Source organism: Erythranthe guttata, chromosome 10 (assembly GCF_056151865.1).
Source record: "Erythranthe guttata isolate IM_541 chromosome 10, IM_541, whole genome shotgun sequence".
Taxonomy (NCBI): domain Eukaryota; kingdom Viridiplantae; phylum Streptophyta; class Magnoliopsida; order Lamiales; family Phrymaceae; genus Erythranthe; species Erythranthe guttata.
In genome coordinates, this window is record NC_142542.1 from 4,525,823 (window position 1) to 4,542,113 (window position 16,291).

A 16,291-nucleotide genomic window follows, 5' to 3' on the forward strand; every position below is an offset into this window, starting at 1 on the left:
GGTATAAGATTATTATTATTTATTTATAATAAACACTTGGAACTTTCAAATTTCATTGCTTCCGATTTCCAAAGAAAAAAAGTATCCGTTCAAATTATTAACCCTACATCAACCATTATTATATAACATTCCACTGTTCAATAGTGATAAAATAAATAGTATTTTAGTATATGTATGTTTCAAATAAGTATCATTAAAATATTAAATAAATAACTCAAACATAATAAAATATAGATTGATTTAAACGAAAAATCAAGGAGAAACAAAACCCGTAAAAAAGAGAAACAAAACGCCCCAAATGGGCAGCAGCAGCAGCCTAACAAACCTATCCCACTGATAATGAATCTTTCATCACCAATAGCAATTATTTAAAAAAAAAAAAACCATAATAAAACATTTCTTAAAAATCCGGTAAAAAAACAAACAAATCGGAGAAAATTCAAACTCAACAAAGAAAACCACCACCACCGGGGCTTCATTTAGCACTGGCAAGCTGTGTGCGGAGAAGCTTAGCTGCAGAAACCATGTTCTCGAGTGCAGGCTTAACTTCATGGTACTTGCGAGTCTTGAGACCACAGTCGGGGTTGACCCACAAGATGTTGGTCTCGAGCACAGCAAGCATCTTGTTGACCCTATCGGCGATTTCCTCAGTCGAGGGTATTCTTGGCGAGTGGATGTCGTAAACTCCAGGCCCAATTCCAGCACCGTACTTCACTCCCTCACGGAAGACAGAGAGCAGCTTCTCGTCCGAACGGGAGTTCTCGATTGTGATGACATCAGCGTCCATGTCGATGATGGAGTGGATGATGTCGTTGAAGTTGGAGTAGCACATGTGTGTGTGGATCTGTCGATTTATCAACAACAAAATATATTGATTAGCATAAATTTATTACAGCGTTGGTTTTTGGAGAAATTAAGGTATGGAAGAAAGTATACCTGGGTGGTGTCCTCGACTCCACAGTTGGTGATTCTGAAAGAGTGGACAGCCCAGTCCAAGTAGAAAGCGTGCTCGGATTTCCTAAGAGGCAACCCTTCTCTCAGTGCAGCCTCGTCGATTTGGATAACGGTAACTCCCGCCTTTTCAAGATCCTCCACTTCATCCTTGATAGCCAGAGCAATCTGATAGCAGGTTTCAAATCTGTCCACCAAGAAACACATGTTACTGACTGTATATATATATATATATATATATATATATATATATATATATATATATATATATATATATATATATATATATATATATATATATATATATATATATATATATATATATAAGTGTGTGTGTGTGTGTGTATGTGTACCTAGGTTGGTCGTTTCTGACGAAAGACCAGTTGAGAATGGTAACAGGGCCGGTGAGCATGCCCTTCATCGGGCGCTTGGTCATGCTCTGAGCAGCACTGGACCAGAAGACGGTCATGGGGTTTGGGCGGCTGACATCACCGTAAATGATTGGTGGCTTCACACATCGAGAGCCGTAAGATTGCACCCATCCATTGGCGGTGAATGCAAAACCGGATAATTGCTCTCCAAAGTACTCAACCATATCATTCCTCTGTAATAGACCGAAAACAAGAGTTATGTTATAAGTACAGATACTTCATATTAAAGTGTTTCGAATTCTTATATAAAAAAAGTGTTGATTTGAGGAATTAGGATTCTGGTTTGACTTACTTCTGGCTCTCCGTGAACAAGAACATCGATATCGAGCTCTTCCTGGAGCTTCACAACTTTGCTAATCTCCTCTTTGATGGACTTGACGTACTCTTCCTCGGTGATCCTATATAGCAGAATTAAACCTTTAGAAAGTGCATACATAAAGCCACGTTTGGAACTTTTATGAAAAAAAGAAGAAAACACTCACTTCTTGGCTTTGTACTCACGACGAACTCTCCTGAGTTCAACGGTTTGAGGGAAGGAACCAATGGTGGTGGTTGGAAGGATTGGAAGGTTAAGCTTCTTTTGTTGAGCATCAAGTCTGGCACTGACATTTGTTACACGACGGTGATCGGAACCCTTCAAAGCAGAAGCCTGATTGAACACAAGACGATTAGTTTTGATAAGCAAACGATAGTTATAGTAGCAACTACACCAAAAAGTTCAAGAAAAGAACACATCACTTACAGCCTTCTGGACAGCTTCATTGTTCACTCTTGGAGAGGATTTCCTAGAAGCCTGAGCAGCAGCATTAGCAGAGAAGAATTCCTGAAAAAGAGCATATAAGATCAGTAATATTGTCGCTAAAAACAACGGAAGTGTGTGTAGAAATATGGCTTATGCTCTTAATTCTAAAGGGGCATTAGTTATAAAATCTACCGCATCCTTCTCTCCGGTCAATCCCTTTGCCAGAGCATTTACTTCGACAACTTTCTGTGCAGCAAATGCAAGCCACGATTTGATTTCTTTGTCAAGCTTAGGCTCGTTTACGAGGTCAACAGCTGTATGGAGAAGCGAGGACGAGGTGGACACAACAAGCTTGTCTGCAAAAAAATTAGGAAAAAATGAAACGAACGCCCTTCCAACAAATCAAAGTTTTTAACCCTATAAATAAATTTACAAAATATACCCTTTCCAACAATGGCTTCAAGGGACTGTAGAGTCTTGAGAGATGCTTCGAGATCATTAGCCCAGATGTTCCTTCCATCAACAACTCCAGCAAAAAGGTGCATTCCAAGAGGGAATTCAGTTCTAATCAAGTTAAGGGTCTTAGCTCCACGAACCAAATCGAAACCATAACCAGCAACTCCAGGCAGTGAGGTAAGGGTTTTGAATGCAGCTTCAGGCACATCAGCGAAGTAAGTCTGGATCAGGACATTGACGCCAGACCAAGATGTTTTCAATTCAGAATATGCCTTCATGAACGCTTCCAAATCGTGTGAATCGAGATCCTTAACCAGAGTGGGCTCGTCAAACTGAATCCATGTAGCACCAGCGGCCTTCAACTCAGCAATAACTTCCCTGCCATGATTTCAAATACATTTGAGTTTCACATGGGATTCATAATATGGGAATGGGACAACAAGATTAATATAAAACATTTTTCTTACTTGTAGATTGGAAGAATTTTGTCAAGAAGAGAAATAATAGGGAAATTTTTCTCCACGCCCTTGGCAGGCTTAGACAGCAACAAGTATGTAACAGGGCCAACAAGAACTGGAACCGTGTCAATACCGAGCTGCATGGAATAACACAAGGATCATCAGATCAAACAAAATTGTGAATAATAGAGAAGCAAACACCCTTTATGTAGTTATAAATCAAGAGATTTTACTAAGCACATACCGCCTTAGCCTCCTTGTACTCATTCACTGCCTTGTGGGAAGCATATGAGAACTTCACATCAGGCCCCAATTCCGGCACAATAAAGTGGCTGCATTCAATATCCATTACCGATAGTTAGATAAACATATCAGCGATGTAAGGATTAAAAAAACATGCTGAGCAATTTGATCGGGTCACTTACTAGTTGGTGTCAAACCACTTGGTCATTTCCATAGCAGGAACGGAGGCATTTCCTCTGGCCATGGAGAAGTAAGTAGAGAAACCAATCTCACCACCGGTCCAGTTGTACCTCGGTGGAACAGCACCAAGCATTGCCGTCGTATCAAGAACCTGATCGTAGTAAGAGAAAGTGTTGCTGGGGATGTACTTGATCCCAACATCAGACATCTGCTTCCAGATGGACGACCTGAGATCCGCCGCCACCTTTTCCAAATCCTCGGCGCTGCTCTTGCCATCCCAGAATGATTCCAGAGCAAACTTCAGCTCTCTCTTCGGGCCCATACGGGGATATCCAACAATGTGAGACGCCATTTTTCTGGTACAACAAATTCAATCAATGAAATCATACAAAAAAATCAATTAAGAAACTGTTCCATTTCCAAATTTTAATATAAAGATTCTACTATAAGCCCAGCCAGCTAATCATATCATTAGCAATCGATTGCATGAGATCTCAGTTACACAAAATTCTAACATCATCCGTCAGCTAATTCGTCTATCACATGTAAAAAAAACAGGATCACAGAATATCAATCGACGTAAAAACGGATTGCACTTCTAGATTGCACCACCCAACGAAATCGGCGAAATGAGATACAGATACAAAAGACACAAACTCTAAGCAATAATAAGACGACATCATTCAAATTCTACAAACACATGCAGTGAATGGAGCCTATACTGATCAACCAATCAGATCCATCAACTTTAAGATCCAGATGGAAGAATAGAATACATGCTGCACGAACAGTAATTTGAAACACCGCGCGCGGATTTAACGGAACAAAACACACTCAAAAGCCACTTCATATCAGATCCGTGTAGTGCAGGGCTACAAAATTCCAGATCTACGAATCACCACTCCCCAAAATTCAACCATTTAAACCCTATCCTCACAATCCACTCCCCGCCACCCAATCACAAGTCGCTTCTATTGTCATTTCACCATGTTTTTTTTAATTAATACTTAAATACACAAACATAGCGTAAATTTCTGATCAATTACGATTTAGAAAAAATAAAAATAAAAAAAGGCAGCAGATCACGCAACGAACTCTTACCAGTAAAGCGAAAGGAGAAAAAAAACAGTTTGAAAAGAAAAAATAGGGAAACTACGAAAATCGAATAGTAGAATTGAACTAGAAAGCGAAAACAGGACGAGTAGAGAAGAAATGGAGACAGTGAACGATTTAAATGGAAGCAGCAAGTCCGAACCTGTGGGAGAGAAGGGAAGGAAAACAATGGAGACCGAGTCTAGAGAGAGAGAGTGGTGGTGATGAGAGAGAAATGGAGGGCAAGACGCGAGTTCAGGGAGATGAACGAATGGGCTTATTTATAGCGAAAAATGCATACATGCTTGATGATGAGATGTAGATCTCGGAATGAATGTGATACTGTGCGCGATTTGTTTTTTTTTTTTTCTTTTTTTTGCTTGCATCCCCAGTTTGGGTAAAAAATTTACCTTCTTTTTTTACTGATTACAGTAAATGCTGACGCGTTGCGTGAGCGTGCACGCGCCTTTAGGTGCGTGTTTTCACGTCCTGAGTTTGGAATATGATGAAAATTGGGCAAATCCGCTCGAAATAATTCCATTTTTTTTTTTGGGAAGTGAAAAAATAATTTCAAATCCCTGCCAAAATAATTTTGAAAATCGAGTTTCGAAAATTGGAATCGAAAAACTTGTTCCAAAATTAGAATTTTTCAGTCCAGATTACCATTTTTAATTCATTTCTAATATAATAGTAAAATACAAGAAAATAATGATTTTATAAGACTGATTGTTGGGTAAATAAGTCAAAATTTTTGGAGCTAAATTCGGATTTGAAAATCTAAAAAGTCGAAACATAGTATCAGTTTTGAATGAAACATGTCAAATACGGAAAATTTTAGGCCAAAATCGGACGAATCTCATAAATTTCATTCCAATTTTGAAACTATAAGATTAGCCGAAAAAACACGAGGAAAGAAAAAAAAATAGATTCTCCAAATTATCAGAATTGTTAGACTTCTTTAAAAAGGAAATAATGATAAATAAATAAATAAAAGGAAGAAGAAGAAAGATTACACTTTGACCTCTGAAGAACGCAATTTTATGTGCATGCATCTATTTTATATCGACTTTCTAGTACTCGAACAATTAAACAATTAATCAATAGAATTAAAATAATAATAATAGATAGAGACGAAAACAGACATATCTAAGGTTTTTTAATCCGCAAAATATCAAAGTTTATAAATGGATACCATTACTAACGATATTTTCGATTATTGCTTATCGACATACTTCATAATACACCTAATCTAATAAATTAAAAAATAGAAAACAAAATGTCAAGTTAATGAATTCAAATTATGCAAAATTATAAGTTGGTTGGGTTGATTATATAACACATCCATGTTCCAAAAAAATCAATATACTTAAAAGTTTTTAAAAAAAAATGTGTGGAGCGTTTGTCTCACGCGCTCAATAAGTGCCTGGGCTAAAGATCTGATTTGCAGGGTAATTGTAATGAAGTAAAATTTTCTGGTGCAGTGATCACCAAAGTTTGGTGGCTGTAGTTGGTGGAGATTGGTGGCGCACCACCACCTGGGGCCACCGCAATATTTCATTCTGCGATATTTAATTCCCCAAAATAACCCTTACTTTTGTTGCAAATGACAAGTTGCACTGAGGTTAATATTTTGTTTGCCGAGTAGGTAAGTAGGGTCCACCTTGACCCAAATATTAATGTAATGTAGGCTTGCTTTTTTTAATTTTTATTGACAAAATAAAGTGACATATGGTATAATATTGATGGGCTAAAGCAAAAGGCCCCATACAAATAAAATAAAACTTTAATAAATTAATAATCTCTTTTGCATATATAAAAAGATCCATCCTAATAATTCTTTGAATTTATAGAATTTGATTGGTGTGAATTATATTAATTTATAGAGATTTAACTGAAATCAGATCTAAGTGACCCGAGTTATGTCCATGATCAATTGTTTCTCCGTATAAAACACCAAATTTTCACAATTTAAAGTACAAGTAACACAATTCATAACTCTTAAAGCAAGTTCTTGGATTATTTGAACTATTCTAGTACATACTAGAACACGAAAACGGCAATTGGTGAAAACGGACACGGGCAAAAAGCTTGTCCTAAACATGGGGTCACAGGAACTTGAGGGAAATATGTAAATAAATGGTTATATTTATAATTATATTATATAAAGATATAAAAAAAATTATTTAGATATAATTATTTTTATGTATTTTCATGTAAACATATTCAAATATATTTTACCACTAACTATTAATTTGCAATTGATCATTAAATTATGTAAAATAGTTGGGGAGACAAGAAAAATATTTAAAAATTTGTTAACCAGCAAGGTCTTATGTTTGAGTTTTTCAAACCTCAATTTTTGCAATTAACAAAGCAAACAAGAAAACGAATAAGCATGAACTACGAATAATATTAAAAGAAATAAAAAAAAAAAAATTAAAAAAAGAAAAAAGAGCTGCTATGGACATGGTGGGAGTGGAGAAGTCGTGGTCCATTATAGTTGTGGACTTTCTTTCTATTGGTGGGCCTTTGCAGTCTGTTAATTAAGCTTTAAAGAATTTCTTTTTATTAAATATATACATTTTTTTTTTAAATTAATTAAATTGTTTTAACTAGTTCTAGGTTTATGGTCAATCAATCATAAACGGAATGAGTAATAATAATCAATGTTGTCGGAACCGGAATGAACCAGTCGGTCGGTCGGACCAGTTCGGCCGCGGTCCGGCAATGAGGCTGCCTGGTCTGACTTTTAAAATTGGAAAATACAAAATAGGGGTCAAATGACCAAAACCTGGTTCAGCCGAGACTGCTCAAACCACGGGCAGAGTTGGTTATTTATGGTCAAATCTGAGCGAGTCTTCACGAAATTGGTTGTGGATCACCAGATCTGGTAATGGGTGGTCTAATAGTTTCCTCGGAAAAAAAACACATTCAATTTAAATTTTCAAAATTTGTGAGAGCTCTATAGTTGAGATAGGTGTGGAAATAGGACGAATCGTATCGGATTTTGGTGTTTTGGAGAAAATACATTTTTTTCGGAACTCTGAAATGCATTGCGATTTCCATCCGAAAATTCCGGAATCTAAAAACTCAGCCCGGTTCCGAATATTTCGGGGTAATGCTATTTTTGGTAGGTTTTGGAAAATTCTAGAATTTTTTTTTTTTTTTTTTTCAGAGAGGAATTCTCGATTTGCAAGACACGAAAAGACATAAGATTGTAAGCCAAACTTGCAAAACACATATTCAAAGAGTCTTCATAAACCACATTTTCTTTCATCCCATCGGGCTAACCTCTCATCCTCGTTGACTTCATAGTTTATCCAACTAAGGAAAAGTAGAGAAGAGATAGGAAGAAGGAAAATTGATATGAATTGAACCCGAGGAACGAAGAAAGACAAGAGGTCGAATTAAAAGAAAACAAAAAGAGAAAGAGAGAGAATGATGAAGCGTCTGAAATCGAAAATATTCGGATCGAAATCGGTAGAAATTGAAAATTCCACTTTAATTTCCACCCCTAATTGGGGGTGAGAAGTTAGTCAAAATTGGTGAGGATTTCAACCCAATAATGCGAGTTTTGACAAAGCTTCTTCTATATTTCCTTTTGTATATGTTACTAAAGGTCAAAAATTGTTCTTTTCTTTTCCTTAGAAGAATCTATGTTTTTATTTTATATTTGCATAAATTAATAGTAAGTTATTTGTTTTGTTGAAGTTGTGAGTTTAAACTTTAAACTTTTCAATATACTGTTTTTCATGACATTGATGATCTATTATAAATAATTGAACTTGTAGCTACTAAATTGGATTTTTTTCTATAATGTCGAAATCCACAACCAACCAACACACACAATTTATTTTTAACTAAACTATTAGGGTAAATTACAAACACCCCCTGAGGTATGGTCAAATTACCAAAATCCCCCTCTTGTTTGGATAATTACATCTACCCCCTCAACAATGATTTTTTCTTACACCTCCACCTTTATTGTGCCAAATTCAACATAATCATCTAGATTATGTGGAATGTGCTCTAGTTTGTACTCGTTTTGTGTAAAAAATACAGTTTTCGATGCACCACAAACTGATATATACAAGCTAAAAATCACATATTGTGATCATCTTGCTTCATAATGTAGAGTTCGAATGGGATAAAACGGGTACAAAAGTGATTATATTCCATATAATCTCGAAGATTCCACTAAATTTGAGGAGTTGAGGGGGTGGTTGTAATTATCCAAACAAGAGGGGTGTTTTTGTAATTTGACCATACTTCAGGGGGTGTTTGTAATTTACCCAAACTATTAAATACACACACAAAAAAAAGCTCTTAAACATATATAAGGTATATAAAATCTCATGAAATTAATAAATATTAAAAATAAAAGTTCACTCGACCCTACTCCCGATGAATATCAAATATCACAGGTGTAGGGTCGAACAAGCCTCACAAAAACACGACATATCAACAAAAACCAAAATAATTATACAATAAAAATAACTAACAAACGAACGAACACGCAATCTTAAAACTCGAATTCAAATCCACCACCTCCTTCTTGTACTTGTACTTCATATTGTTCACTTTCACTCTCGCTCTCGCTCTCGCTCTCACTCTCTTCTTCTTCTTCTTCGCCCTCTTTGTATTCGTCTCCCTCTTTATGACCTTTGCTTTTATGTTTTTTGCCATGGCCGCCGCTCCCGCCCATCTTTTTCTTGATTTTGTGCATGAACTCCTTCATGCCGCCGTGCTCCGCCTTGTGCTCGCCGGATTCTTCTTTCTTGCTGCATTGCTCCGCCGCCGCCGCCTCCTTGTGCTCGCCGGAATATTCTTCTTCTTTCTTGGAGTGCTCACCTTCATGATGCTTCTCCTCCTTGTGGACAATGTGGAGGGCCTCCTCTATCTTGTGAATTATATTTGACATAATTTAAACTTCTATAAAAAAATTTATTATTATTATTATTTTTTATTTTATTTTTTTGCTTTTCTGGAAATGGAATTGCACAATGTATACTTTGACCTGACTTCAAATTTATATAGACAGCAAATAGCCAATTTAAAATATTAATTAATTGTTAAGCATCAAACTGAAATGTGAACATGCAAAGTCGTTGTCACGTATAAGTTTACTTGGCTGCAATAACTGGAAACGTGCTCTACGTATGTTAATTAATTATCAAAACAAATTATAATATAAGCAAGGACAAAAATATTGAAGCAAATATTAATTTACTTCTTCTTTAGTTTATGCCATCAATAAAGAAAATACAATTTTTGTCTTCAAACAACATAATATATAAAAAAAACTTTTTTTTAGAAATTACATTCAGACCCCTGCAGTTTGTAAATTTCTTACATTGACCCAGAAAAAGGGTGTTAATGTAAGAAATCTACAAATTACATGAGGTGGATGTAGTTAAAAGCAAATAATGGGTTTTTTCGTAAATAAACTTTATCTCGGGGGCGGTTGTAATTTATTTACCCTTAGTCGGAAATTTGCGTTGTTCTTGAGAAATAATCATTTACTCTTTTAACTTTTGAGAAATTGATATCCTTTTTGCAATAAATATTAATTTATCTGTTTTATTTATTTATCGGTGAAGTAGTTAGCATAGTTTATCATGAAATAATTAAAAGACTGTTAGTTGTCTTGATTTGATGTTATGGTTGTATTTGTAATAGTAATTGTTATTAGCTAGTTCTGTGATTGTTATTATATATGTTGAACATATATCTCAACTATTCTAAAATTAAATAAGTTTGTAATTATTAAAAATAAATTACAAATTCATAAACTTTGATTTATTGAGAATCTGTGTATTGGCAACGAAACGAGGTCTAAAATGTAAACGTGGTGCGTAGTAGTGACTTAACGAGATACTATGGTTCGAATTAAATGGTTCAATATATTTGTGAGATGAATAAAATTGAATAAACAGACTCAATCCAAGTCGAAAAATCGATTCTATTATCGCAAACAAGATATATTACGCGTATAAATACCCACGAATATCTAACAGTTCCATTTTAATTAAAGGATTACACAAAAACTCAAAACTTTGATTAATTAATTAGTTCATCCCCTCAATACTAGGTTTATTTTTATCTCACAAGTACATCTTCAACATATGCAAATTGCAATTATAAAAATAAAAAAGTATATTGAGAAGGTGTTTAAAATTCACAAAATTAATTAATAATTTTCAAAAGTATATTAGACCTTACTTTCACACAACACACTATATCAATCAACAAACCCAACAATTAAATGTACAATAAATACAAATCACTAAAAAAAAAAAAAACTCACACTCTTGAGAGTTTGTAGATGCAGCGGCAAATACACCAGATGATTCTACACCATTTATCTACACATAAAAACACACACGCACTCATGTGTATGTGTGTTTACTGAATAATTATTTTTATGAATCCATAGTGTAAAATCACCCCGGGTGTAAAACATCTCATATTAAAACTCGTACTAAAATCCACCACCTCATTCTTCGTCGTCTTCTTCTTCTTCACTCTCGCTCTCACTCTCGCTCTCGCTTTCACTCTCACTTTCTCTCTCCTCATCTTCTTCAACTTCTCCTTCTTCTCCTTCTTTGCCGCCCTCCTTGTATTTCTCTCCCTCTTTATTACCTTTGCTTTTATGTTTTTTGCCACCGCCGCCGCTACCGCCCATCTTCTTCTTGATTTTGTGCATAAACTCCTTCATGCCGCCGTGCTCCGCCTTTTGCTCGCCGGAATATTCTCCTTCTTTCTTGGAGTGCTCACCTTCATGATGCTCTTCTTTATTCTTCTCCTCTTTGTGGCCAATGTGGAAGGCCTCCTCTATCTTGTGAATAATATTCGACATATTTTTTTTTTAATTAATTTTCTCGTTCGATTATGCTTTTTTTTTCTTTTTTTTCTTTCTGAAAATGGAATTTGCATATACATCTTATACTTTGTTCTGGCTTCATATATTTATAAATACCAGATGACCTATGAGGGAATAGTATATAAAATATTCATGGTTAGATATTGAACTGTAATGTAAAGACGACGTCGTCTTCACGTATATACGTTTACTTTAGCACCAATAATTGGGAACGTGCACTAGGTATGTACCAAAAACAATTATAAGAAAATAAATAAATATTCATGGCAACGATTAATTCAATTCTTATTAATTGCAAGTTGATCCACTAGCGATGAATGCCACCAATATAACACAAGATTTTTTTTTTTTATTATTATTTTATTTTTGTTTTCAAAATTCAAACAACATAATATACAATGTTTGTTTACTAAGTCAACTTGTAAACGCCATTACACTGTGAAATATATGTTTCATATTTTAGTGCTATTATATTTTAAAATAATTATTTATGAATATATATATTAAAAAAAAAGAAAAAAAATCTTAAAACTTGTCTAGTGGAAGAATGTATTTGGTCCAAAATATTGGACTGTTTATGATAAATAAAGCCCATGCAAATTGTGAAGTCCAGCCCAATTCGTTTACTACCCACTTCTTTAATATTTTTAAATGAGATTCGTAGCCCATTTTTTAATAAATTTAATGTGATATTTTCCAATAAATCAATAAGTGCTTTTTAACCTCTATGGATTAATAGAGTTGGTTGTAGGGAAATTCTATTAATTTCGCAAAATATTAATTATAGAGTTAATAATGTTGGCACGTTCTTACCGAACAAAACTAAAACTAAAAAGATTAATTATTCAAAGCGAAATAATTAATTTATCGAGATCCTATCGTATACAGAAAATACTGATGAAACATCCGTTCATTTGGCCGTTTTCAGTTTTCTGCCCAGAAATTTTGAATCCAAAACGAATTTTTTTCCCAACTAAGTTACCAAATTGACAAATTACTACATATTATTGAAATAACTATAAAAAATCAAAATCAACTAAAAATGTCGAAAACAACTAAAAATACATTAACTAATTTTTTTAATTCATATTTTTTTATGTTTATTTTTCCAACAGGTCATATAATAGGATAAAAAAATAAAAAATCAAAATCAACTACCAAAAACTTGAAAATCAACCAAAAAAGTCGAAAATAACTAAAACTTTCACAAACAACTAAAAGAAATAGCAGGATAACGAAAACAGCTATAAAAAATAGCCGAATAACAAAACAACTATTTTGTTGTAAAAATACCTAACATCAAAAGCATCACACAAAAAAAATCAAAAAAATCAGAAGGATGGCAACGACAGGTCAGAGGCGGGGGCGGCAAAGTCTCTATATCCGGCAGTGGAGTTGAGGGGTCTTAGTAGGGAGGGATTTTTGAGTTTTTGATGTCGTCTCCTACAACTAAATCGAGATCGGAGCGATGGCGGCGGCGGCGGGACAAGAACTTCAGATCTGGCGGCTTGGACATCAATGTTGAGGGAGTGGACAGCGATACGAGCGCGTCCTTGAGGCTGTTTCTAAAGTCATCGGCTCATGCTATGCTTTTCAATGGTGGATGGTGGAGGCTACGATGGAGTGGTTCTTGCCTGCACCATGAATTTATTCAGGAGAGAGAAAAGAGACAAAATGGGGTATGGGGAGAATGACATAAATATCAGAAAAGAAGATGGAGGAGGATGAATGACGTAATAAAATTAGAGCATATGTGAAATAATATAGCATTAAGGGCAAATTAGATATTATTCATAGCAGTTTTAAAAAGAATAATTAAAATTAATCATAAGGGGGGTTTGACTAATATTGAAAAATTGGTTATATCCATCCTAATATATGTAATGATGTGGGGTATTTTCACTAATTATCCTTAAATAAAAAAGAATATATAAACTATATAAGACAAAGGGTTATGTGGCGACCAAAGTGTATATCTATAATTCAAAAGCTACTATTTTGTTTGCATCCCAAAATCCAATTTGTTTTCGGAATGAGAAAATAATAATAATAATTAAAACACCATCCTTTTAACTTTAAAATGCTCAATTTGCCCCCAAAAAAAATTTAAAAAAATAAAGAGGTTGAAATCTCAGAAATAAGGAATTAGGTTTGTGGTGTCAAATTGCAAGTCAAACATTATAAGAACTAAAACAAATTACGGCCACCTCGGATGCATGCGTGGTTAAATTTCAAAAATACCCTTTTCATTTGGATAATTATAACTACCCATCATAAAAAAATCTCTCATCCAATAGTTAAATTTGCAACCTATGACAAGATATTAGAAGGGGTGATTTTTAATTATTCAAATAAGAGGTTACTTTTTTAAAATTTTATAGCTGACCCTAATTTGACGTAAGTGTTAGATGCATTGAACCTGTGGAGAAGAATTACTGTGAAGATGAAACACCATTTGATGGTCAAGTTTCCAAGGGCAAGTTCCAAGCTTTGAATGACCCTTCAATTAGCTTTGTGGAGTCCTATAAATGGGGACACCCTCTCCATTCGGGATTTATCCAGAAATCATCAAGAACACACAAGAACAACTAGCTACAACAAGAGCAATAATCTATTCTAGTGTTAGGCAGAAAATTGAGAGTGCAATTTTCAGAGTTCCTAAGGGAATTAAGAGGTATTGTGAGTTGTGAGTTGTAGAAGAGAGTGTGAGTGTTTGTAAACACCGTTCTTGTTCTCCCTATAATAAAATCTGCAGCAGCCCGTGGACGTAGCCCAACTTGGGTGAACCACATAAACCTCGTGTTCTTCTATCGTTTTATTTTAATCTGGTTGTTCAAATCCTAACAACTGGTATCAGAGCCTCAGGGATTATATATTCCTGGGGCAACCAGATTCGTAGAAGTAATGACGACTGAAGAAGGAAAATTCAAACTTGAGAAGTTCGATGGTGCAGACTTTGGTTTCTGGAAGATGCAAATCGAGGATTATTTGTATCAAAAGAATTTGTATCTGCCTCTTGAAGAAGAGAAGCCTGCAGCCATGAAAGATTCCGAATGGCAACTTCTCGACCGACAAGCTCTTGGAGTTATTAGATTGTCATTATCTCGTAATGTTGCTTTCAACATAGCGAAAGAGAAGACCACCGCCGGTCTTATGAAGGCTCTTTCAAATATGTACGAGAAGCCGTCGGCAGCAAATAAAGTACACTTAATGCGACGATTGTTCAATTTAAGAATGACTGAAGGATCGTCGGTGGCCCAGCACCTCAACGAGCTCAGCACAATCACATCACAATTAAGCTCTGTTGAAATAGAGTTTGATGACGAGATACAGGCGTTGTTACTTTTATCTTCCCTACCAGATAGTTGGAACGCTACGGTCACTGCTGTGAGTAGTTCATCGGGAAATAATAAGTTGAATTTCAACGATGTTCGTGACCTCGTTCTGAGTGAAGAAATTCGACGTAAAGAATTGGGTGATGTTTCGAATCCTTCTGCCTTATCAACCGAGTCAAGAGGCCGTTCGGTGAAGAACGATCGCGGAAGATCTATTCAACGAGGAAAATCGAGGAATGGGAGATCAAAATCAAGAAATTCCAGAAACACTAAAACTATTGAGTGTTGGAATTGTGGCAAGACGGGCCACTTCAAGAATCAGTGCAAAAACGCTTCAAAGAATCATGAAACGAAGACTGAAGCTAATGTTGCATCAACATCAGTACCTGATGATGCTTTAATTTGCACTTTGGAGAAAAAGGAAGAGTCTTGGGTTTTAGACTCTGGAGCATCATTTCATGCGACTTCTCAGAAGGAGTTCTTTGAAAGATACAAATCTGAAAATCTCGGAAAGGTATACCTCGGCGATGACCAACCTTGCGACATTATCGGAAAAGGCACGGGGAAGATTAATTTAAATGGGCTTATTTTGGAGCTGAACAATGTAAGGCACATCCCTGATCTAAGAAGGAACTTAATCTCGGTGGGTCAATTAGCAAGTGAAGGATATACCATAATTTTTCATGGTAACGATTGGAAGATTTCCAAGGGCGCCATGACAATTGCACGAGGAAAGAAGAGTGGTACTCTTTACTTAACCGCGACAAGTCGTTGCTCAATTGCCGTTGCCGATAGCAACTCGAAAGCAAATATATGGCACCAGAGACTTGGCCATATGAGTGAAAAGGGAATGAAGATCATTCACTCAAAGGGAAAGCTACCAGATTTACATTCCATAACCATCGATATGTGTGAGGATTGTATTCTCGGAAAACAGAAGAGAGTTAGTTTCGAGAAAGGTGGCAGAATCCCGAAGAAGGAGAAGCTACAACTCGTCCATTCCGATGTTTGGGGACCAACCACTATTTCATCCAACGGTGGAAAACACTATTTCGTGACGTTCATTGATGACCATTCTCGAAAGGTATGGGTTTATTTTATGAAACACAAATCTGAGGTGTTTAGTGCTTTCAAGAAGTGGAAAGCATTGGTTGAAAACGAGACCGGCCTTAAGATCAAAAGGCTAAGAACCGATAATGGTGGTGAATACGAAGACAGCTCATTCAAGAGATTTTGTCATGAGCATGGGATTCGAATGGAGAGAACTGTTCCAGGCACACCTCAACAAAACGGCGTGGCTGAACGTATGAACCGGACGTTGACGGAAAGGGCCAGAAGTATGAGAATGCAGTCAGGCCTACCGAAGAGTTTTTGGGCTGAAGCGGTGAATACGGCAGCTTACTTGATCAACCGGGGTCCCTCGGTTCCTTTGGAGTATCAAATTCCAGAAGAAGTATGGAGCGGCAAAGATGTTAAATTATCACATCTTGAAGTTTTTGGTTGCACAGCATATGTACATA

At 35.7% G+C, this 16,291-nt stretch overlaps 2 protein-coding genes across 3 annotated transcripts; both read right to left on the reverse strand.

The window, feature by feature from the left end:
• Positions 1-221: 221 nt before the first annotated feature.
• Positions 222-5,055, reverse strand: LOC105949952 (5-methyltetrahydropteroyltriglutamate--homocysteine methyltransferase). Of its 2 annotated transcripts, none has more exons than XM_012973256.2 (12): positions 4,717-5,055; positions 3,464-3,817; positions 3,283-3,370; positions 3,048-3,175; positions 2,567-2,958; positions 2,317-2,480; positions 2,125-2,205; positions 1,865-2,031; positions 1,675-1,780; positions 1,305-1,555; positions 937-1,138; positions 222-844 (listed from the first exon to the last, which is right to left on the reverse strand). In XM_012973256.2, the coding sequence occupies exons 2-12, from the start codon at positions 3,811-3,813 to the stop codon at positions 476-478; spliced, it is 2,298 nt and encodes a 765-aa protein (XP_012828710.1). In that variant the 5' UTR covers positions 3,814-3,817; positions 4,717-5,055; the 3' UTR covers positions 222-475. The 2 variants fall into 2 exon arrangements, with proteins under 2 accessions (XP_012828710.1, XP_088679789.1); XM_088823663.1 differs by having other exon boundaries at positions 4,563-4,935.
• Positions 5,056-8,890: 3,835 nt separating this feature from the next.
• LOC148767326 (uncharacterized) lies at positions 8,891-9,487 on the reverse strand. Its single transcript, XM_088824801.1, has one exon. It carries the CDS (start codon positions 9,472-9,474, stop codon positions 9,076-9,078), a length of 399 nt encoding a protein of 132 aa, XP_088680927.1. The 5' UTR covers positions 9,475-9,487; the 3' UTR covers positions 8,891-9,075.
• Between the last annotated feature and the right edge of the window lie 6,804 nt (positions 9,488-16,291).

Bases quoted from the DNA above. Each gene is read 5' to 3' on its own strand.
- LOC148767326 (XM_088824801.1), bottom strand. From the start codon at position 9,474: ATGTCAAATATAATTCACAAGATAGAGGAGGCCCTCCACATTGTCCAC.
- LOC105949952 (XM_012973256.2), bottom strand. From the start codon at position 3,813: ATGGCGTCTCACATTGTTGGATATCCCCGTATGGGCCCGAAGAGAGAG. The intron at 2,206-2,316 runs GTAGATTTTATA...GCTCTTTTTCAG, and splicing joins TGACCGGAGAGAAGGATGCG to GAATTCTTCTCTGCTAATGC. The intron at 1,556-1,674 runs GTAAGTCAAACC...GGTCTATTACAG, and splicing joins TTGTTCACGGAGAGCCAGAA to AGGAATGATATGGTTGAGTA.